General features: G+C 33.6%; 1 protein-coding gene across 3 annotated transcripts in view; it reads left to right on the forward strand.

The window, feature by feature from the left end:
* LOC145270282 (endothelin-converting enzyme 1-like) overlaps positions 1 to 19,240 on the forward strand; it is a 180,223-nt gene extending 160,983 nt beyond the window's left edge. For all 3 annotated transcript variants that reach the window (XM_080125928.1, XM_080125933.1, XM_080125938.1), the window contains exons 20-22: positions 3,182 to 3,280; positions 12,009 to 12,085; positions 19,006 to 19,240. In XM_080125928.1, the coding sequence (XP_079982054.1) occupies positions 3,182 to 3,280; positions 12,009 to 12,085; positions 19,006 to 19,105 (276 nt within the window). In that variant the 3' untranslated portion in view covers positions 19,106 to 19,240. The remainder of the gene's footprint in view (positions 1 to 3,181; positions 3,281 to 12,008; positions 12,086 to 19,005) is intronic.

Below are 19,240 nucleotides of genomic sequence, written 5' to 3' on the forward strand. Positions count from 1 at the left end.
CACACGTACGTACGCACACACACACACACACACACACACACACACACACACACACACACACACACACACACACACGTACGCACGCACACACACACACACAAACACACACACACACACACACGTGTATAAGAAATACTTGGAAATCATTCATGGAAGACCAAGCTGGCACGAAATACAGACAACAGCCATAAAGAGAACAACGTCTATTCTTAAAAGAGCTCTCGGATATAAATCGGATAATGAAATCAAGATGGAGTTAGCTCCCTTGATCTCTTAAAACCAATGTAGAATAGCAATAATAAAAAAGTGTATACACTGTTCTTGTCTCTGTTGGAATCCCCTTTTTAATAGAAATCACTCCAGCCAATGCATGAAGCTACTTAGTGTAAGAAACTAACAAGTACGAAAGATGATTATCACAAAAACAGATGTTTTTTGATCTTAGTCTTGAAAATACCAAAGCTAAAGGTAAGCGGAAAAGAGTAAATAGAAAGAGTTTCACAAGCAGATACTGGAATAGGAAGCTGCATTACAATGATGTATTAAAACAGCGAATTGATGAAGACCACTAGACCAACGAGTCAAAAAAGCTGGAACAAAGGAAGCAGAGAATAAATCACATAATTATGAAGAACGAATGCCATGATACAGGATGGCTCTAAACGTAAATTCATAGTTATTATGTATATCACTTATTTAAAACTTTAACACTAGAACAGTAGGAAATTTGTTATACCTGTAAGCGTATTAAAGTCGTTAGCATGTTTCAAGTATGCCTCAAGCATGCTTCAAGCATGTTTCAAGCATGTTTTAAAAATTTTTCAAGCATGTTTCAAGCATGTTTCAAGTATGTTTCAAGCATGTTTCAAGCATGTTTTAAGTTTCAAGCATGTTTCAAGTATGCTTCAAGCATGCTTCAAGCATGTTTCAAGCATGTTTTAAACATGTTTCAAGCATGTTTCAAGTATGTTTCAAGTATGTTTCAAGCATGTTTCAAGAATGTTTCAAGCATGTTTCAAGTTTCAAGCATGTTTCAAGTATGCTTCAAGCATGCTTCAAGCATGTTTCAAGCATGTTTCAAACATGTTTCAAGTTTCAAGCATGTTTCACGTATGCTTCAATCATGTTTCAAGCATGTTTCAATCATGTTTCAAGCATGTTTCAAGTATGCTTCAAGCATGTTTCAAGCATGTTTCAAGCATGTTTCAAGTTTCAAGCATGTTTCAAGTATGCTTCAAGTATGCTTCAAGCATGTTTCAAGCATGTTCCAAGCATGTTTCAAGTTTCAAGCATGTTTCAAGTATGCTTCAAGCATGTTTCAAGCATGTTTCAAGCATGTTTCAAGTATGTTTCAAGCATGTTTCAAGCATGCTTCAAGCATGTTCCAAGCATGCTTCAAGCAGTAGACATAAATTGTGTTATTTCTCAGAAAGCTCACACAGCTCTCAATCAACATTGCAAAATTCCTTCAATCTCTCCAGAATATTCTGAGACACACAGTGCGGCACAAATTCCAATTTTCATCAATTTCTTTGAAGGCGTCATCAATATAATATTTTAATTCATCTATTGCTTTTGGTTTCTGCTCATAGACCTTGTTTACAACATCCTCCAAAATTAGAAATGCATTGGTGTCAGGTCACGTGAACATGGTGGTCATACGATGCTGCTCTTTTTTTCCAAAAAAACCTGTCGAAAAGCCTCATCATGATAATTTCTTACTCTGTGGTGCTGTTCCATCCTGGTGAAAGAAATGTTCATCACTGTTAGATTTAGTTAGGAGTTGTGGCACTATCACTTTATGTCTGACTTCAAAAATATAAATGATAGTTTAAGACCTTTTTTTATTTGGAGTCACCAAAAAGGCCACTCGAAGATAAAAGTCAATGAATGTAAGGTTGTAGTGTAGTAATCGTTAATGGCGTAAATCGAGTAACAAAACATTTTACATTGAATTTAAAGGCTACCATGTTTTAGTCAACCAGGAAGCAGACCAGCAGAACAGTGTTTCACAGGCGGACAGTTCTGGGGAAAATTTTTTTTTCATGAAATCTGCATTTAAATTTAGGTACAGCTAGAGAGTGGGAGAAATTGTTGATAGTGATTGTAGCTAGTTGAGTGTCTTGTGAAATTTTGGCAAGGGGAGACAATAGATTGGAGTTTAGTCGACTACTTACCATGAAAGTAATGATAGAGCGGAGACAGGTTCGCGACATCTCTTCTGTGGGAAACCTTCTTTTGGGCCATCCTATAAGTATTTATAAAAATGATTGATACAAGCAACATTATGTCTGCAAGAGAAAGGTTGCAAAACTGAAAGGGTTGGGCCAATCAAATGAAGATACTTTTTGCCTCTTAAATAGAACAGCGACTCACCAGCCCAAATATGACAACAGTACTACAGACATGGTCTGATAATAGATTTGAAGAGATAGAGAAAAATTTTAGGTCCGAGAAAATGTTTAGAGCAATTTAGAGAACAGACGTTTCATGAAGCAGAAAGAGCAATGGATCTAATATATGAAATCGAAGAAAGATTTGATGAGAAAGAAAAACCAAGAAACTTCATAGTCGTTTCCTTCTCAAGAGCTGAGCTATCCATGAGAATCTCAGGAGAAAAGGGATACACCTACGATTGAAAGTCATGAGCTGAGTCAACAGGATTAAGCAGAACAAGCCATTTCGTAGCCCAAATCACAACTAAACTCAAGTAAACTGATCCGAGGTAGGTGGACCAGAAGCAACACCAGAATAAATAGTGGTATTATCAGATTAAATGTTAATTTTCTGAATAATATTTCCTGATATGGAAAAGAAATGGTGTTCAGCCTAGAATGTCAAATGCTGGTATACATAGATAAAGAAACTGAAGAGATACCATGCAGAGTTATTCGTAAGCTTCAATCAGAAAGAGAAGACCAAATAATGTCAAGAAACTACCAAAATACTTTCTCCCTGATGTTTGTCTAGAAATCCAGAATTCCATCCTCTAACGAAGAGCTAACTAATGATTTCCTTTTACAAAATAAATGAAAGCATGTATATTCCTATTGATATTGATTGCAAAAGAAACTGACCCCCCCCCCATTCAATAAAGTGATTAACCTGGGAACATCCTATCGATTGATTTAAATAAAAGTTTTACTTTTTAAATATTTCTTTTGATATGTTTCATTTACAGGCGTACAAAACGTATATAAAAAATCACAACCTCCAAACCAAACTTTTGCCAGGCTTGACTTACACCAGTGATCAACTGTTCTTTGTTGGATTTGCCCATGTAAGTAAAAAAAAAATCTCTTTTTTTAACACTCATGACTCACTACTTATTACACCCTAAAAGCCACTCAAGGATAATGTCTAAATTGATTGTCAATCAGATGATGAACAATACCATGGCAGGATTGGAAACGATAGACTTAAGATGACAACATAGCAAGTATTTCTTTGCATTAAACTTGAAAACGACTATGTTGTAGACAAGAGAGAAGCAATCCCATAGTATTGTGTTCAACAAAAGGAACAATCTAGGGAAGAAACTCTGTTCATGGTAGTTTCATTTGATTTTAGGTAAACGGAAGAATAAAATTGCTTTGAATAATTTAGCGGCGACCAGAGATATTAGCCCAGCCAATTTGATTGTTTTATTTTACGGCATATCAACCCTTATAATAATAACCAATGAGTTATTTAATGTCCAATCAAGTAATTTTTTAGGAAGTTTCATCAAGTTTTTTATATCTTCAAATATTTATTCATGGTGTTTGGTTTGGTTGTTTTGTTTTACGGCATTTCAAGCCTTTTCAGATTATTTTATGTTGAATTTAGTCAAAAGGTTTTCATGTGACAAGTTCTGTATATTTTCAAATATTTATTCATCATCTATCATGAAAAAAGAGATAAAGTAAAGAATGATAAGTTATCTCTTTTGTGAAAAAGAAGATGTGGGGATGAGAACAGATCATCCTCCACTAGATTGCGAAATTGATTTTGTCAAGATCAGAAAAAGTGCTTTGAGCAGCAGCATCCTAAATTTTAAAAAAGTATTTCATTATCGAAATTGTAGTGGAGTCGGCAAAGGTGAAAATAGGAAAACACGACGACTGGTGAGAATACGAAGAACATTTATATCCACAACAGGGTTAGTAATACAGGAAGATTAGTAAGTCCATGGGGAGTTGTCTCTGTACGACATCCGGATAGTTCTCATTGAGCGGTCTATACTTGCTGCTTATATGGCTAATGGATAAGTCCATCTTAGTGATTATAAGGGTGTGTATGTCCCCACAACAGAAAATGATCATGTAATATATAAACAGAAAGAAAATTAAACTTAACTTATTTAAACAGTTCTAGTATAGCAACAGAAAGACATACATAATTTGAAATACGAGAGAAAGGAAGGAGATTATTCTTGATTGCAACAAGGATAAACGTGATTGGATTATTGGAGTACTCTTTCATAAAACACGTAATAAAGTTATTGGATTATTGGAGTACTCTTTCATAAAACACGTAATAAAGTTATTGCTAAAAATGTGAGATAAAATATTTTAAAATTTCCATTCTTATTTTAGCTGGGTATGGGGCGTACTATCAGATGGTCCTGTTATACTATCAGATGACAGTATCCTATATCTCTACAGGGTGGAATGATAAATTTAACGTCCTAAAGAAAACAATACTACAGCTTTATTTTAAAACTTTTATTGAAAGAAATCAATTCAGGTAACTTACTATAACCCTGATATTTGTCTAGAAATCTAGAATTCAATGTAGCCGCATTCAGCCTCAATCACTGCCTCGATACAGGTTCGGAACTGGGAGCATGCCTTTTCTACAAATGTTGGTGGAAGCTCAGCAAATAGTTGGCAAATACTCAGCGAATACTCGGCAAATGGCAGGCGATCAAGCTAGCTTTGGTGTTATGGGAGGTCATGTTGGTGATGTTCTCGAGATATGACCAAATGAAGTAGTCCAGCGGGTTCAGGTAAAGGGTAGTAAGGGAAAGGTACAAAGTCATAGCATTCTTTCTGAAGCCAAGTTTCGGTCTCTTTAGCCGTGGGCTAGTGCCGAGTCCTGCTGCTATACCCCTGGTCTGCCAACGGACACCTGATTGCACCAGGGGATCACTTTCCTCTTCAACACACTCAGAGACACTTTGATGTTGACTTTCAAGTCGACTTTAAAGATGTGAGGTGTCATAATGTATCCCTCACTTGAAACTACACCAAAGACCATAATTGTGGCCGGAAACTTCATTGAGCTGTGCCCTCAAGTGTTGAACCGTCCAGACTTGTATTTTAAAGATGCTGGCAATGGTCCTGTTGTCATAACTTGAATCGATAGTGATCATGAGTTGTACAGCGGCGCATCTCTGATCTTGTTCATTGAACATTGTGTCACTTTCAGACATGATAGAAGACTTGCTCCTAAGATTTTTACACAACTGACCAACTAGTAAATGGTCTGCAACAAAAAATGAACACCAGTTTTCATAAAACGGAAATGGAATCATGTCGTCTTTTGTATGGTGACAATTTTATCATTCCATCCTGTACAAAGACAAAATTTGCCACATCTAGGCTGATGCATCTACCACTAGTCTCACACTCTTAGACAGGATCCAAAACAGAGTCTCCAATTTAATAGCGAGCTATTTTAGATAATCTTTTTTAAGATTTTTATTGTGTCTTTAAGTGCAATTATTTTGATCTCTCTTGCACTTGGTTCAATGGGTATATTAGTCAAGTAGTTTTATTTCATGAGAGTCTTCTATGTCACAGTCTTATTTCAAAACAAGGTTTAGGAATTATTCAGTTATTTGTGTAGCGCAGTATGAGACCGGCTTACAACAATTATTATTTTAGAGGAATTAAAAATAATAATGAACAATAAACAATAATGGAATTGTTTATTACAACGTGTATAAAAGAGTTATGGTTATGCTTAAGGTTGTCGTCAAAGGAGAAGAAATCAGATGCTTTAATACTAGATTTATGACAAAGGGGAGGTAATTCGGGCATTCTTATCGCATTTAGAATTAAGGGGAGATAATTAATAGATTCTTATACAATATTTATTACAGTTATAATAAAAGAGATTCTTTTGAGTGTCTTTAACATTACAATTATTCGCAATCCTATAGATTCGACGTCAGACATGATAATACGATAAAAAAATTGTTTATTGGTGATAACAATGATTTTATTTTGTTTTAAAAATATCATTAAATGAGGAACCATGTTCAGTAAAAAAAATGTGTTATTACTAGGGCTATGACAACAGCATATTCTTTTCATTGTTTTGACTCTCGAGTATATATCCGACACAGTTGGACACAGTTAATCAACCGAGGATCACATCACTCTGCATAAAAACATATAAGATATCAATGCATATATACCTGAGAATTAAAACAAGGAAAAGAATATGCTGTTGTCATAGCCCTAGTTATTACGCATATAATTGGAAGAAAACACGGTGCTTGCTAAGATAGAGTCGACAGATCAATGTTTTTATATATGTAGCTTTAAGCCCAAACAACAGTATTTAATTGTCATGTCGAAAATAGTAACATATCCAAAAATTACGAAAATTCATTGAGTAGAACAACTGTTATTATGTTTTTAGTGAAAAAAAAAAAAAGTCTGCCACTATTGGTTAAAACAAAACGTCAGCCATTAAAGTGACGAAATGGGAGATAAGTATATCCCCTGTATTTGCAATCTTCAATATGTTCACATCTAGGGAAAATTCCATTTCCCTCAATTTTCTATAAAAATTACTTTTAACTATAAAAATTTTTCTACTCAATGATTTTTCGTAATTTTTGGATATATTACTATTTCCGACATGACAAGTAAATACTATTGTTTTGGATTGAAATAACATATTTTAAAAAATCGATCTGTCAACTCTATCTTAACAAGAATCGAAAACATGATTAAAATGTGGTAATAAGAATTGAGTCGCACATTTACAAAATCAAATATCACAGATCGAATATCAGTCCTATCTGAAAACGGAATGGAGTTAAACTAAAACGAAACGAAATTTTTTAAATAAATTATTTGCATAATTTTGTACAGCACTTTACTTTGTTTCAGTATTCATAGTTTCCAATCCAGGTTTTTGTATGCATTTTTATCAGCAATACAAAGATTTTGGTTGTTCTTTGTTGTAATAGTGAAATTCAAAAATCAAATATTGAATTTCAAGTAAAGCCACTGGTATCTACTTAATTGTCATGTCACAGTAATGAAAATATCCAAAAATTATGAAAAGCTATATGGTAGAAAATTAATTATTTATGAAAATAGTTTTCAAAATTTTTTACAAGTTTTGCTAAAATAAAAACTCTATAGAGCACATAGAAGAAGGGGAGGTAATTAATTTCTGGAAACTGAAAAATCTTAGGTCAATTCGCGAGAAATTAGTTATTTCCTTTATGTTTATGTCACACATTACAAGCAAACATGGCGAAATCGGTTTTTCATTGAATCATAGAAATATTTGTTTTATGTAATATTCCAATAATATTTAACTAATTGCGACATGACATTGTGTTTAGTTGATATTGAAATAATAAGTAAGAAGTTATTGATTTTGAATGAAACCGCAAGTTTTCGACCGTCAGATTTCGGTATTAAAATAAAGAAGAACCAAAAATTATTATCACATTGTTTTGTCTGGCACCAATTTATGATCTAGTTCTAATAAAAGGGAGGTAAGTTGGAGATTGTGTAATATCGCATTAATTATAGTTATAATACAGAGAAAGTAATTTGGTGATACTTTATGTGTTTTTTCTTCCTAGAAGTTACCACTTATCAAGGCCTGAAGGCCACTTAAGGATAACGGTAATGAATGTAATGTGGTAATGTAATAATCGTAATGGTGTAAATTGGTATTTCATTTGTTCATGAAATCTGTGTTTAGAGTTAGGAAAAGATAGGATTGGAAAATTGTTGATAGTAGTTGCAGCTAGTTGAGTGTTTTTTTGTGAAAGTTTGGTAAGGAGGACCATAGATTACCGTTCTGTTGAGAATTTGCCATGAAAATAACGACAGCAGACACGGGCTCACAATGTCTCTTCTGTGGGAAAGAAGTTACAGGGAAGAGAAAAGGGTATCACCTACTGTTACGTTGTCATATCATAAAGGATTGAGTGTTTGATTATCTTATCAGAGTTAATGTCGCTGTGTGTGTGACATGCATTTTCACATACCTTCTGCTTCTTGGATGCTGGTCATCTGGAACATCTCGTCTGGGAGGGAGACTGGTACCTGTTTTTGGGGATGAAGATTTATTTCACTCCAAGACAACAAATTGGTTCTATAGTTTGTATTCACCTTCCAGATCGATCGCAGAAGAATGGAAAGTGAATTTAGCCTGTGTGGTTTCTTCTTCTAGGTCTTATTTCTACCACGTCAGTGTTCGCCCCCCCTCCACCCCCCAGTGAAGGGGAGGAGACAACAGTGAAGCCGTCCGTTCTCTTCCAAGTCCAAACCAAATCTCCATGATTCAGCTAAACTGATCATATGACTCACACGCAATCTAATCAGCTGATCTTGACTTCCAGTCAACATGTCTACACTATAATTCCCCCTCCTCCCCTTCTCTCTCTTGGTCCATTCTATAACACTACTAGGTTTATTATAATTATGATAAAAGGGAAAAAGAGGATGCTTTGATAACACAATAATTATCATCATTGTTTCAAGCAGGTTGTCCGGACCAAATGGACTCTTTCCCTCTGCAGATCTCTATTTTTCTATGGCCTTAGGAAGATCTTGAGGTTGTAAGCCAGTGTCTTCTTGCAATAATTTTGTGCACATCTTAACACGTCTTCCTTCTCCGTGTTTAGGATCCCACAGTACCACATCACTGACAAACTCCTCTTTTCTTCGGTAGCAATGACCAACATATTATGTTCTTCTTTCTCTTATTACCGAAGAGATCCTGGACAGACGACCATACAGATGGCTAATGGTTGGGTGTGCTTTTCTGTTTAAGTTTAACACTACCTGGGGCATTCTAGTATAAGTTCCATCTAACTTTCAAGTTTTTTACAGAGAGTCCTTGCTGGTGAACCATAAAACAACACCGTCTCCACTACAAACGATTTAAAAACGTTTTTCTTGATCTGTTCTGGTGGTTAGGGTTAGGATTAGGGTTAGGATTAGGGTTAGGGTTAGTCAGGTGGTGGTATGAGAGAATAGAAAAATGTGTCGAGATGGCAGAATGTTGTTAACCACATAGCAGACTGGAGGAACCATAAAAAATATGCAAGTGTGGTTTAGAAAGTACTGTTAATAAATACCTTTTGTAAAAACAAAAAATGTCGAGTCGAATTTCTTTCCATTTGTTCCTTTGCGACTATCTCTGCATATAGTTTGTCGGGTTCGAGTAAAAAGGTAACGGCTACGTAACATATATACATTATTTGGTGCCGTAATGACCAGGACTTTTTGCAAAAGAGGTCTAGATAAAAGAAATAAAAATGATAAAAACCGTTATCACCGGAGAGAATGCAGTCACACACACACACACACACACAAAAGGAATAAACAACGAACCCAGCCGAGATAGAAAACTTAAAGAAAGCAAATAAAGAATTGCACCGGTCTGTAAATATCGTTGCTTTCTTTTCTGCGTCACTTTCGAATTTTTTCTTCTGTTTTGTTGATCATATTTTATTTGCGTAAGAAATTAAAAACAAGAGAATAGTAGGAAACTAGGAGAAACAGGTAGTTAGTAAATAACTTGATTATTTAAATGAACCAGGAACATGATAAATTCAGGAAAGCAGTTCATGACGTGGGTGAACAGCATGTGTGACGTGGATGAACAGCATGTGTGACGTGGGTGAACAGCATGTGTGACGTGGTTGAACAACATGTGTGCCGTGGGTAACAGAAACAGACACATGTGTATGAAAGGTGGACACGTGACAAGGAAAGTTTTTTTTTTCACAGGGTTGTCTAAGCCAAGATAACTATTGACTCGATTGACTACAAAGGGTTCTGCGGGGATCTTAAGTTGCTAATTTTAAAGACAAAAGTTCTAATATTACGAATTAGTTAAAAAATATTATAATTAGTTATAAAATATTATAATTAGCTATAAAATATTATTAGGTTGAGAAAAAAGATCTTGTGGAATGTTTAATTTAGATTTCAAATGATGTATTTTTAAATAAATTTTCGTTATAATACTTTTACTTCATATATCATTTTAAACGTTTTTCACTCGATCTAATCGTTTAAATTACAATCATTTTAAAACAATTATCTCCTCTTTTCAGAATACAAGATGAAAAATAAAGCAAGTTCGCACAGTTTTCTTATTTCAATTCAAATTAAGCTGAAAAGTTGTCAAAACAGCTCGTGATATCAACAAACCGTTTACCCCAGGAACCACTACTGAACGCACAGCACAATGGAGATTTAAGAAATTTCGTGGCGTTGATGAGAATCTTGATGATGCTGATAATAGTAGTCGGTCATTGGATGTTGACAATGATCAATTAAGAGCCTTAGTCGATGCACAACTGTTCAAGAACTTGCTTCTGAATTAGACGTAATGTCTACTACGATTTCCAATTACTTGAGAGAGATTGGAAAGACACAAAAAAAAATACTTGATAAATGAGTGCCTCGCGAATGAAACGCCATTATAAAGTGTCATCTTCTCTTATTTTATTCAACAAAAACGACTCGTTTCTCCACCAGGTTGTGACTTGCAATGAAAAGCGGGTTCACAAAATAATTCATGAGGAATTGAAGATGCGGAAGATTTGCTCGAAGTTTGTCTCAAGTATGCTCAGAGAAGATGAGAAAGAAAGACGTTGTCATGACAACAGGGAGATGGTCGAGCTGATCAATTCAGATCTCACAGTTAATGATGCTCTAGTGACCTGCGATGAAAGCTGGATCTATGACTCAGAGACCAAGAGACAGAGTTCCCAGTGGAAGCATGCTGGCTCTAACAGACCTAAGAAGGCCAGACAGAACAAACGCACCCAAAAAACATATGATAATCCCTTTTCTTGACAGCACGGCCATGATCTACATGCACCGGGTTTCCAATGGACAAACGGTCAACAAAGAATACTATGTTGAAGTTTTAAGTGAGGTTAGGAACAGATTCCGTCGGGAGAGGCCAACACTTCAAATCGTGTCAGTGCAATTTCCACCAGAGAAATCAGTTCACAACTCCATCCTTGTCACAGACGATTTGACCAAGATAAGCATCAAAACAGTTATTCACCTTCCCTATAGTTCAGACCTTGCTTCCTGTAACTTTTGTTTATTTCCTAAACTTAAGGAATACCTTAGAGGCTGTCGTTATGAGGCAATTGAAGAGATGCAAGAAGCCGTGACGAGGGTCATTGACATGCTCACACAAGAGGACTTTGATGAATTCTTCCAGAAATTCTGGGAACGGTACAAGTGCATTGCAACCGGAGGAGATTACTTCGAGTTTCAGGCGTGTACTATCAATAAAAATGCCAATACGAAAAAAGTCAGGAAACTTATAGGTAGCACCTGATATATATAAATATTTTCAGTTTCTTGAATTATTTGCTTTATGAAAATGTCAACATTACCGAATTTTAATGTATAAAAAAAATTAGTATATACATATATACATATATATATATATATACACTTTATAATAGCAGTACTCAATACATGATTGAAATCTAATAGTTCTATAAATTATGGCAATTGAGCTACACATAATTTATTTGAATTAAAAGAATTCATTAGGTTAGCTATTTTGCCTGGCTAATCCTTTCAACGGAATAAGCTACACCAGTTTTTTGCCACTAGTACACACACACACACACACACACACACACACACACACACACACACACACACACACACACACACACACACACATATATCTCATTACACCCTAAATATTTTCAGTTTCTTGAATTATTTGCTTTATGAGAGTTCGTTGCAATAATGTCGATGGTTTTGTTTTGTTCGCAGATCTGGTGTAGAAAGATACAGCCGGAAGCGTTGATTGACCAATTATTGACAAACCCGCATTCGCCAGCGGATGCTAGGTACGTAGCCGTTTCGTTTAGAAAATGATTTTTTAAAGATGCGTTCAGTAATGATAAACTTAAGTGTGACAGACAGAAGAGCTCGATAGCGGACAGACGTCGACTTTCATAGAAATGCAAGGACGCAGTCGACAATGCTACATTCTTTTATATAAAAGGGAAAAGTTGTTTGTTTGAAGTATTGCTGGTAAAAAAAATCATGTAAGTATATAAAATGTAGCAATGTAGAATACTGACGTGATGCATAAATAAAAAGAGAAAACAGAACGAAGATCATTTCGATTTTATAAACCTTTGTATATCCATTTATTTTTCAAAATCAATCACATGTATGAATCAGTAAATATGTACTTACTGTTTAATATAACCGGTATGGTAAATGTCTTTGATAATTTCGAGAATAAAATCTCTTTTGCAAAAGAAAAAAAATGGATGCTTTAAAAATTTCGAGAATAAATCAAAGAAATATGTGAAGAAATCCGACATTCTACATTGCTACAACCTTTTAATATATTTACTTTTTCAATCATAATTTTAGTGTGTCGCTAGAATTAAATATCAGTTTGGTATTTTTGTCTCATTTTGAAAAAGTGACTGACTTAATTATATATATATATATATATATATATATATATATATATATATATATATATGTGTGTGTGTGTGTGTGTGTATATACATGTATATATATATATATATGTATATATATGTATATATATATAAATGTATGTATATATATATTTATATATATGTATATATATGTATATATAATTATATATATATATATATATATATATATATATATTAAGAAGAAAAAGAACAGATATGTAAAGTGGAAATTTACAAAAAGTTTTTTATTATTCGGCAGAATACTCCAAAGCTGGTAGGTAGGTGCTCCTTAATCCACGGAGTTTCAAAGAATGCAAATTTTCTCATCAGAGAAAAAAACTATTAGCAAAATAATCTAAAAGTCACGCTAAATTTTTTTAAACATTTCTATGTATTTGCTGGTTGCTGCATAGGATGAAACTAAGAGTTTTATGATTTGTAGTCACAAAATTTAAAAAAAACATAAGAATATGAATCTGGAAAATAGCTCACGGGACAGTTCATACAGAGTTTTTACACAAATACACATACATACATACATACATACATACATACATACATACATACATACATACAGGTTCTCAAATTATATATATATATATATATATATATAGGTTCTCAAATTATATATATATATATATATATATATATATATATATATATATATATATATATATATATATATATATATATATTATTCATGTTCACCCCAAACAAGGCGCATACTGCCACGGTCGTAAGAGGCTACTGTTGAAGACCATGCCTACAGGGAACTATGTAAAAGATGAGTTAGATGCCTGTTCACGTTACATTTAAATTTCGGAATGTTAATGTAGCCAGGAAAACAGAAAGCCGAAGTGAAATGTATAAATCTAACAGTCCGAGGAAAGAAACTATAAAAATAGAAATGTTTCTCGCATCTAGAAGATTCTACAGTGAAATGATGAGATTTTGCTACCGGACTGATTTGTCGAGGGTATATACGTCGAGGGATTACGCATGCACATTGTTTTTAAGTACTTGTAAAACAAACACAGGCTTACAACATTGTGGGGGAAGGAAAAAGGGGTGGAGCTTAGTTGAGAGTTCGGGATATATTAGATTGGAGACTCTTTTTTGGACCCTGTTTATGATATATATACTAGTGGACCTGCTACAAAGAAGGTAGGCTCCCTCTATCGTGCTAGAAATGTACACACACATGAAAGTATCCTGTATTTCTACAAAGCCATAATTCGCGTATGGATAAATTTATTTTTACATTTATTTATACATAGGCGAATTGTGGCTTTGTAGAAATATAGGATACTTTCATGTGTGAGTACATTTCTAGCACGATAGAGGGAGCCTACCTTCTTTGTAGTAATGCCCTTAGTGTAGTTGTTCCAATTCATGTTGCATGCGAATGTTAAAGCGAGGAATTTAAGAGATAAAGTGTAATTAATCATGGCTAGCTGTGGTTGAGAAAACTTCTTATAATTGTTGACGGAAAAAGTTTAACTTTAGTAGCATTAAATGATACCATCCATTTACGACTCAATTCCACTATGGACTGAAGTTCATTTCCTTGGCTTTCTGCCACTGCCTTGCATATGCGTTTTTCTTTCATGTCTATTATAAAGCAAATAAACCCATTTTGGACACTATTTTATCAGGTCGTTTATGAATAGTAGCAATAATAAAGCTCTAAGGATATTAGATAACACATTAAATAAAATGGACATATAAAATTCTAAGAATTCTGTTCGATTTTATTATATTTTTGTGACTTTTCGATTAAATAAATCCATAAACATATTTGATCAAACTTTAAACATTTCTTAAAAAAATAATTTTAACTAGTGGGACCACAGCGGGCTCGTTCCTATGTAATATATTGATATTGGGATCATGTGGATGTCAGCGTAAATGGTGACGCCCTGAAATTGTTGTAGCTCTTTTGTTAAAACTGCAAAAGTATTGATCTAAGCTTGCAGAGATGCCTGACATAGCCCGGTCATAAAATCCGCATAAATATGATATTTTAATTTATGCCGATTTCGTATATATTATTAAAAAGTCAATTTTCTATCGATTCTTATATATTATAAAGTTGTGATAATATATATTCCGACAGAATAGAGAAAATAAAAAGGAACAAACCGTATTATATGTTCATCAACGGTTCGTCTTTATTTCGAGACTTCCTGTGGATGAATGAGATTAAGAAACAAAAAATATACCAGTACAAAATATTTGAAAATGTTTCACGTGCACAGTGTAACGCAGTTCTATTTCAGAGAAACGGAAAAATGACGTTGGAAATTCAAAAGGAGGGGGAGGGCTGGCGCTGTTAAAGAGAAGGAAATTGTAGTGACGTCATATAGTCGTTAATGTAAATTTAAAACTATGAACGCAAGTTTATATTCTTATTGGGAAAAAGATATGTCCGTTGAAATTCAAATATAAGTTAGTAACAGAAATGAAATGAGTGTTTTTTTTATGTAATTTATTGATTGAGATTATGTGTTAATTATTACAGGGGGTGTTTGAATGGTGTGAGAAAGTTAACTTGTGTTCACAGTTAAATAATGTTCTTTTAATAAGAGTTTACTTATTAATGGCGCTATGTTATAGAAACCTCCACGTTGTTTAATAGTGCTTGAAATTGCGATCGGTAGTGCCACACATAAAATTGCACGTGCCATATCCAACGTTTTGACTCCACTACTGGGCACTATCAGCACCTCCCACACAAAGAACTCCGGAGATTTACTGAACAAAATAAAAAACATTAACGTACAAAACAAAACTATACACAGCTTAGATATAACATCATTATATACTAATGTCCCCATTAAAAAATGCTTGAATTTACTCATTAAACATTTAAAAAATCTAACATTAGCTTACCTTTTCCTCTCGACACTCTTATAAAAATCATTAGACTTATAACTAACATGACTAACTTCAATAACAATTTCTATAAACAAAATTTTGGTCTTCCTATGGGTAACCCTCTTAGTGGAGTATTAGCTTGCCTTTTCTTAGAATTCCTAGAATCTGGTCCTTTCAAATTCAGATTACCTCCAAACACAGAGTATTTCAGATACATTGACGACATCTTAATTTTTCTTCCTGAAAATACGCGCATAAATATCATTAGAGACAAATTAAACTCAGCCGAACCTTCCATAAAGTTTACCTATGAAACAGAAAACAATAACTCATTATCTTTTCTTGACATACTTATAATAAAATCCAATAATAAACTATCCTTCAAAGTTCACCGCAAAACTACACACAAAAACGATTACATACATTTCTATTCACACCATAACAATAAAATAAAAACGGGGATGATAATTGGTTTCTTCTTACGCGCTTTCAGAATTTGCAGTCCTGAATATCAGGATGAAGAATTCAAATACCTTACAAACAGTTTGAAAACCTTGTAATATCCGACATATTTCATATTGAATGCTAAGAGAAAAGCTACACATATTTTCCAGAATAAATAATAATAAAAAATCATACACACCAGACCTTTCTCTCATAAACAGACATCTTCTTTTACCTACACACACCAATAATACAATAATCTATAACACACTAAACAAACTAAAAATTCCTATCGTACAAACCACATCACTAACCATAAGACATATATTAAAAACTATGAAACATCTCTATAACAAACCAGTTTCCGATGGAGGTATATACACTACTCCTTGCCATAATTGCCATCATAAATACGTTGGTGAAACTCAGCGTAAATTGGAAAAAAGGCTCAATAAACACAAAAGAGATATAAAAAATGGCAATTCTCTAAGTGCATTATTCTCTCATTCATTACAATATAACAACACCGTTGACTTTAAACAAGCAAAAGTAGTTAAATTTATTTCAAATAAACGCGCCGGAGACTTCTTGAATCTGCGCTTATCGCAATTTCAAGCACTATTAAACAACGTGGAGGTTTCTATAACATAGAGTAAGTAAACTCTTATTTAAAGAACAATATTTAACTGTGAACACAGGTTAACTTTCTCACACCATTCAAACACCCCCTGTAATAATTAACACATAATTTCAATCAATAAATTACATAAAAAACACTCATTTCATTTCTGTTACTAACTTATATTTGAATTTCAACAGACATATCTTTTTCCCAATAAGAATATAAACTTGCGTTCATAGTTTTAAATTTACATTAACGACTATATGACGTCACTACAATTTCCTTCTCTTTAACAGCGCCAGCCCTCCCCTCCTTTTGAATTTCCAACGTCATTTTTCCGTTTCCCTGAAATAGAACTGCGTTACACTGTGCACGTGAAACATTTTCAAATATTTTTTACTGGTATATTTTTTGTTTCTTAATCTCATTCATCCAGAGGAAGTCTCGAAATAAAGACGAAACGTTGATGAACATATAATACGGTTTTAGTAATTGTCTGTATTTTTGAGGTGAGTTGTTTTCATTGATTGAGATTGTCGGACTGACTTCCTCATCTTGGTTGTTATTGTCACAACGTTTCGGCCGTTTTGCCCTCCGGCCTTCGTCAGGTGACCGGTTTGTTAGGAGTCTCGAACCCAACCCTTTATTATTATTACGGGGGTACCGTGTTCGGACTTCAGCTAGGCTTTTGATTCTCTGTTTTTCAATGTTACTTGCTGATTCTCTGTTTTTCAATGTTACTTTTTCACTGCCTTCATTCAGGATTGAACTCAGCAATATATATATATATATATATATATATATATATATATATATAGTTATACTTATATATATATATATATATATATATATACTTATATTTATATATAGTTATACTCATATATATATATATATATAAGTATAACTATATATATATATAAGTATAACTATATATATATATAAGTATAACTATATATATATATAAGTATAACTATATATATAAGTATAACTATATATATATATATAAGTATAACTATATATATATATATATAAAATATATTTTAGTCATCGACATACAGACCTGTTTCGTTGTTTCACAACTCATCAGTGCCGCTAGACTAACACCTCTCCCAAGCCGAGGATCGAACCTAGAACCGTCGTGATGACAGTCGGCAGTTCTACCCCTTGACTACGGAATCGGTGGCCGAAATTAACTTGTCCGAACGATTATTTTAAATAAACATTCGTCCGCTACTCGTAGAGGGCTCAAACGTTTGTTTGTAAACAAATCGCGAGCTTCGCATTATTTCAGCTAAATTAAGTAGCGAGTAAGATAATTTACGAGAGTGCTCTACCAAAGAGGGGAGCTTTATAAAATATATTTTAGTCATCGACATACAGACCTGTTTCGTTGTTTCACAACTCATCAGTGCCGCTAGACTAACACCTCTCCCAAGCCGAGGATCGAACCTAGAACCGTCGTGATGACAGTCGGCAGTTCTACCCCTTGACTACGGAATCGGTGGCCGAAATTAACTTGTCCGAACGATTATTTTAAATAAACATTCGTCCGCTACTCGTAGAGGGCTCAAACGTTTGTTTGTAAACAAATCGCGAGCTTCGCATTATTTCAGCTAAATTAAGTAGCGAGTAAGATAATTTACGAGAGTGCTCTACCAAAGAAAGTTATACTCATATGACTTCGGTGCATTAGCTTGAATCGAAACCGAAACCAAAACTCATGAACAATATATATATATATATATATATATATATATATATATATATATATATATATATATATATATATATATATATATATATAACTTGTGTTCTTTCAGCTATAATCGAAACAAATACATATGAAGTATGCTTGGTAAAAATTTTTTATTATAAGAAATGGAAGGTCATAACAATTAAATGACAGCCACTCGGGAGGAGAAAAGATGTAAGCGTGACACACAAAATAACATACACGCTATCATATAAACATATAGATTGCGTATTATTTGGATTCTTCAGACTAGCGCCTTGAATGTCATTTTCATAACGTTTTAATCGATTTAACCCCCGGCCATCAACAAGTGTATCTTGGCTAATTCTCGAATCTTTCTGTCGAAATTTGGAATCTGCACGGAATTTCGAATAGAGACCTTTATTTAATTCACAGACTATTCGTCCGAAATTCCCGCAGATTCCCGAGTTCGACAAGATACACCTGAAGAAGTTAGACAGTTACATCGAGCGAAATGTCGTGAAAATGACACTCAAGATGAGTCTGAACTATATGAATAATATGAATAACTTAGCTTCATCTCCAAAATTCATAAACATTAATGTTAATTTGTTGTACAAATTGTTATAATATTTTGTATTTTTGTTGTTACAGGGTGATCGTCACATTACGAAACAGTGAATATTTTGCAAAGGCATTCAACTGTAAAAAGAATTCACCAATGAATCCGACAATCAAATATGGCGTTTGGTAAAACCGAAAAGAATACATCTTCCTACATACATACGAATACGTCATATATGTAAATAAATTAATAAATATACATCTATAAATGTAAATAAAGATATATATATATATATATATATATATATATATATATATATATATA

This window comes from Euprymna scolopes, chromosome 4 (genome assembly GCF_053919585.1).
Source record: "Euprymna scolopes isolate OS-2025 chromosome 4, ASM5391958v1, whole genome shotgun sequence".
In the NCBI taxonomy this organism is placed as follows: domain Eukaryota; kingdom Metazoa; phylum Mollusca; class Cephalopoda; order Sepiida; family Sepiolidae; genus Euprymna; species Euprymna scolopes.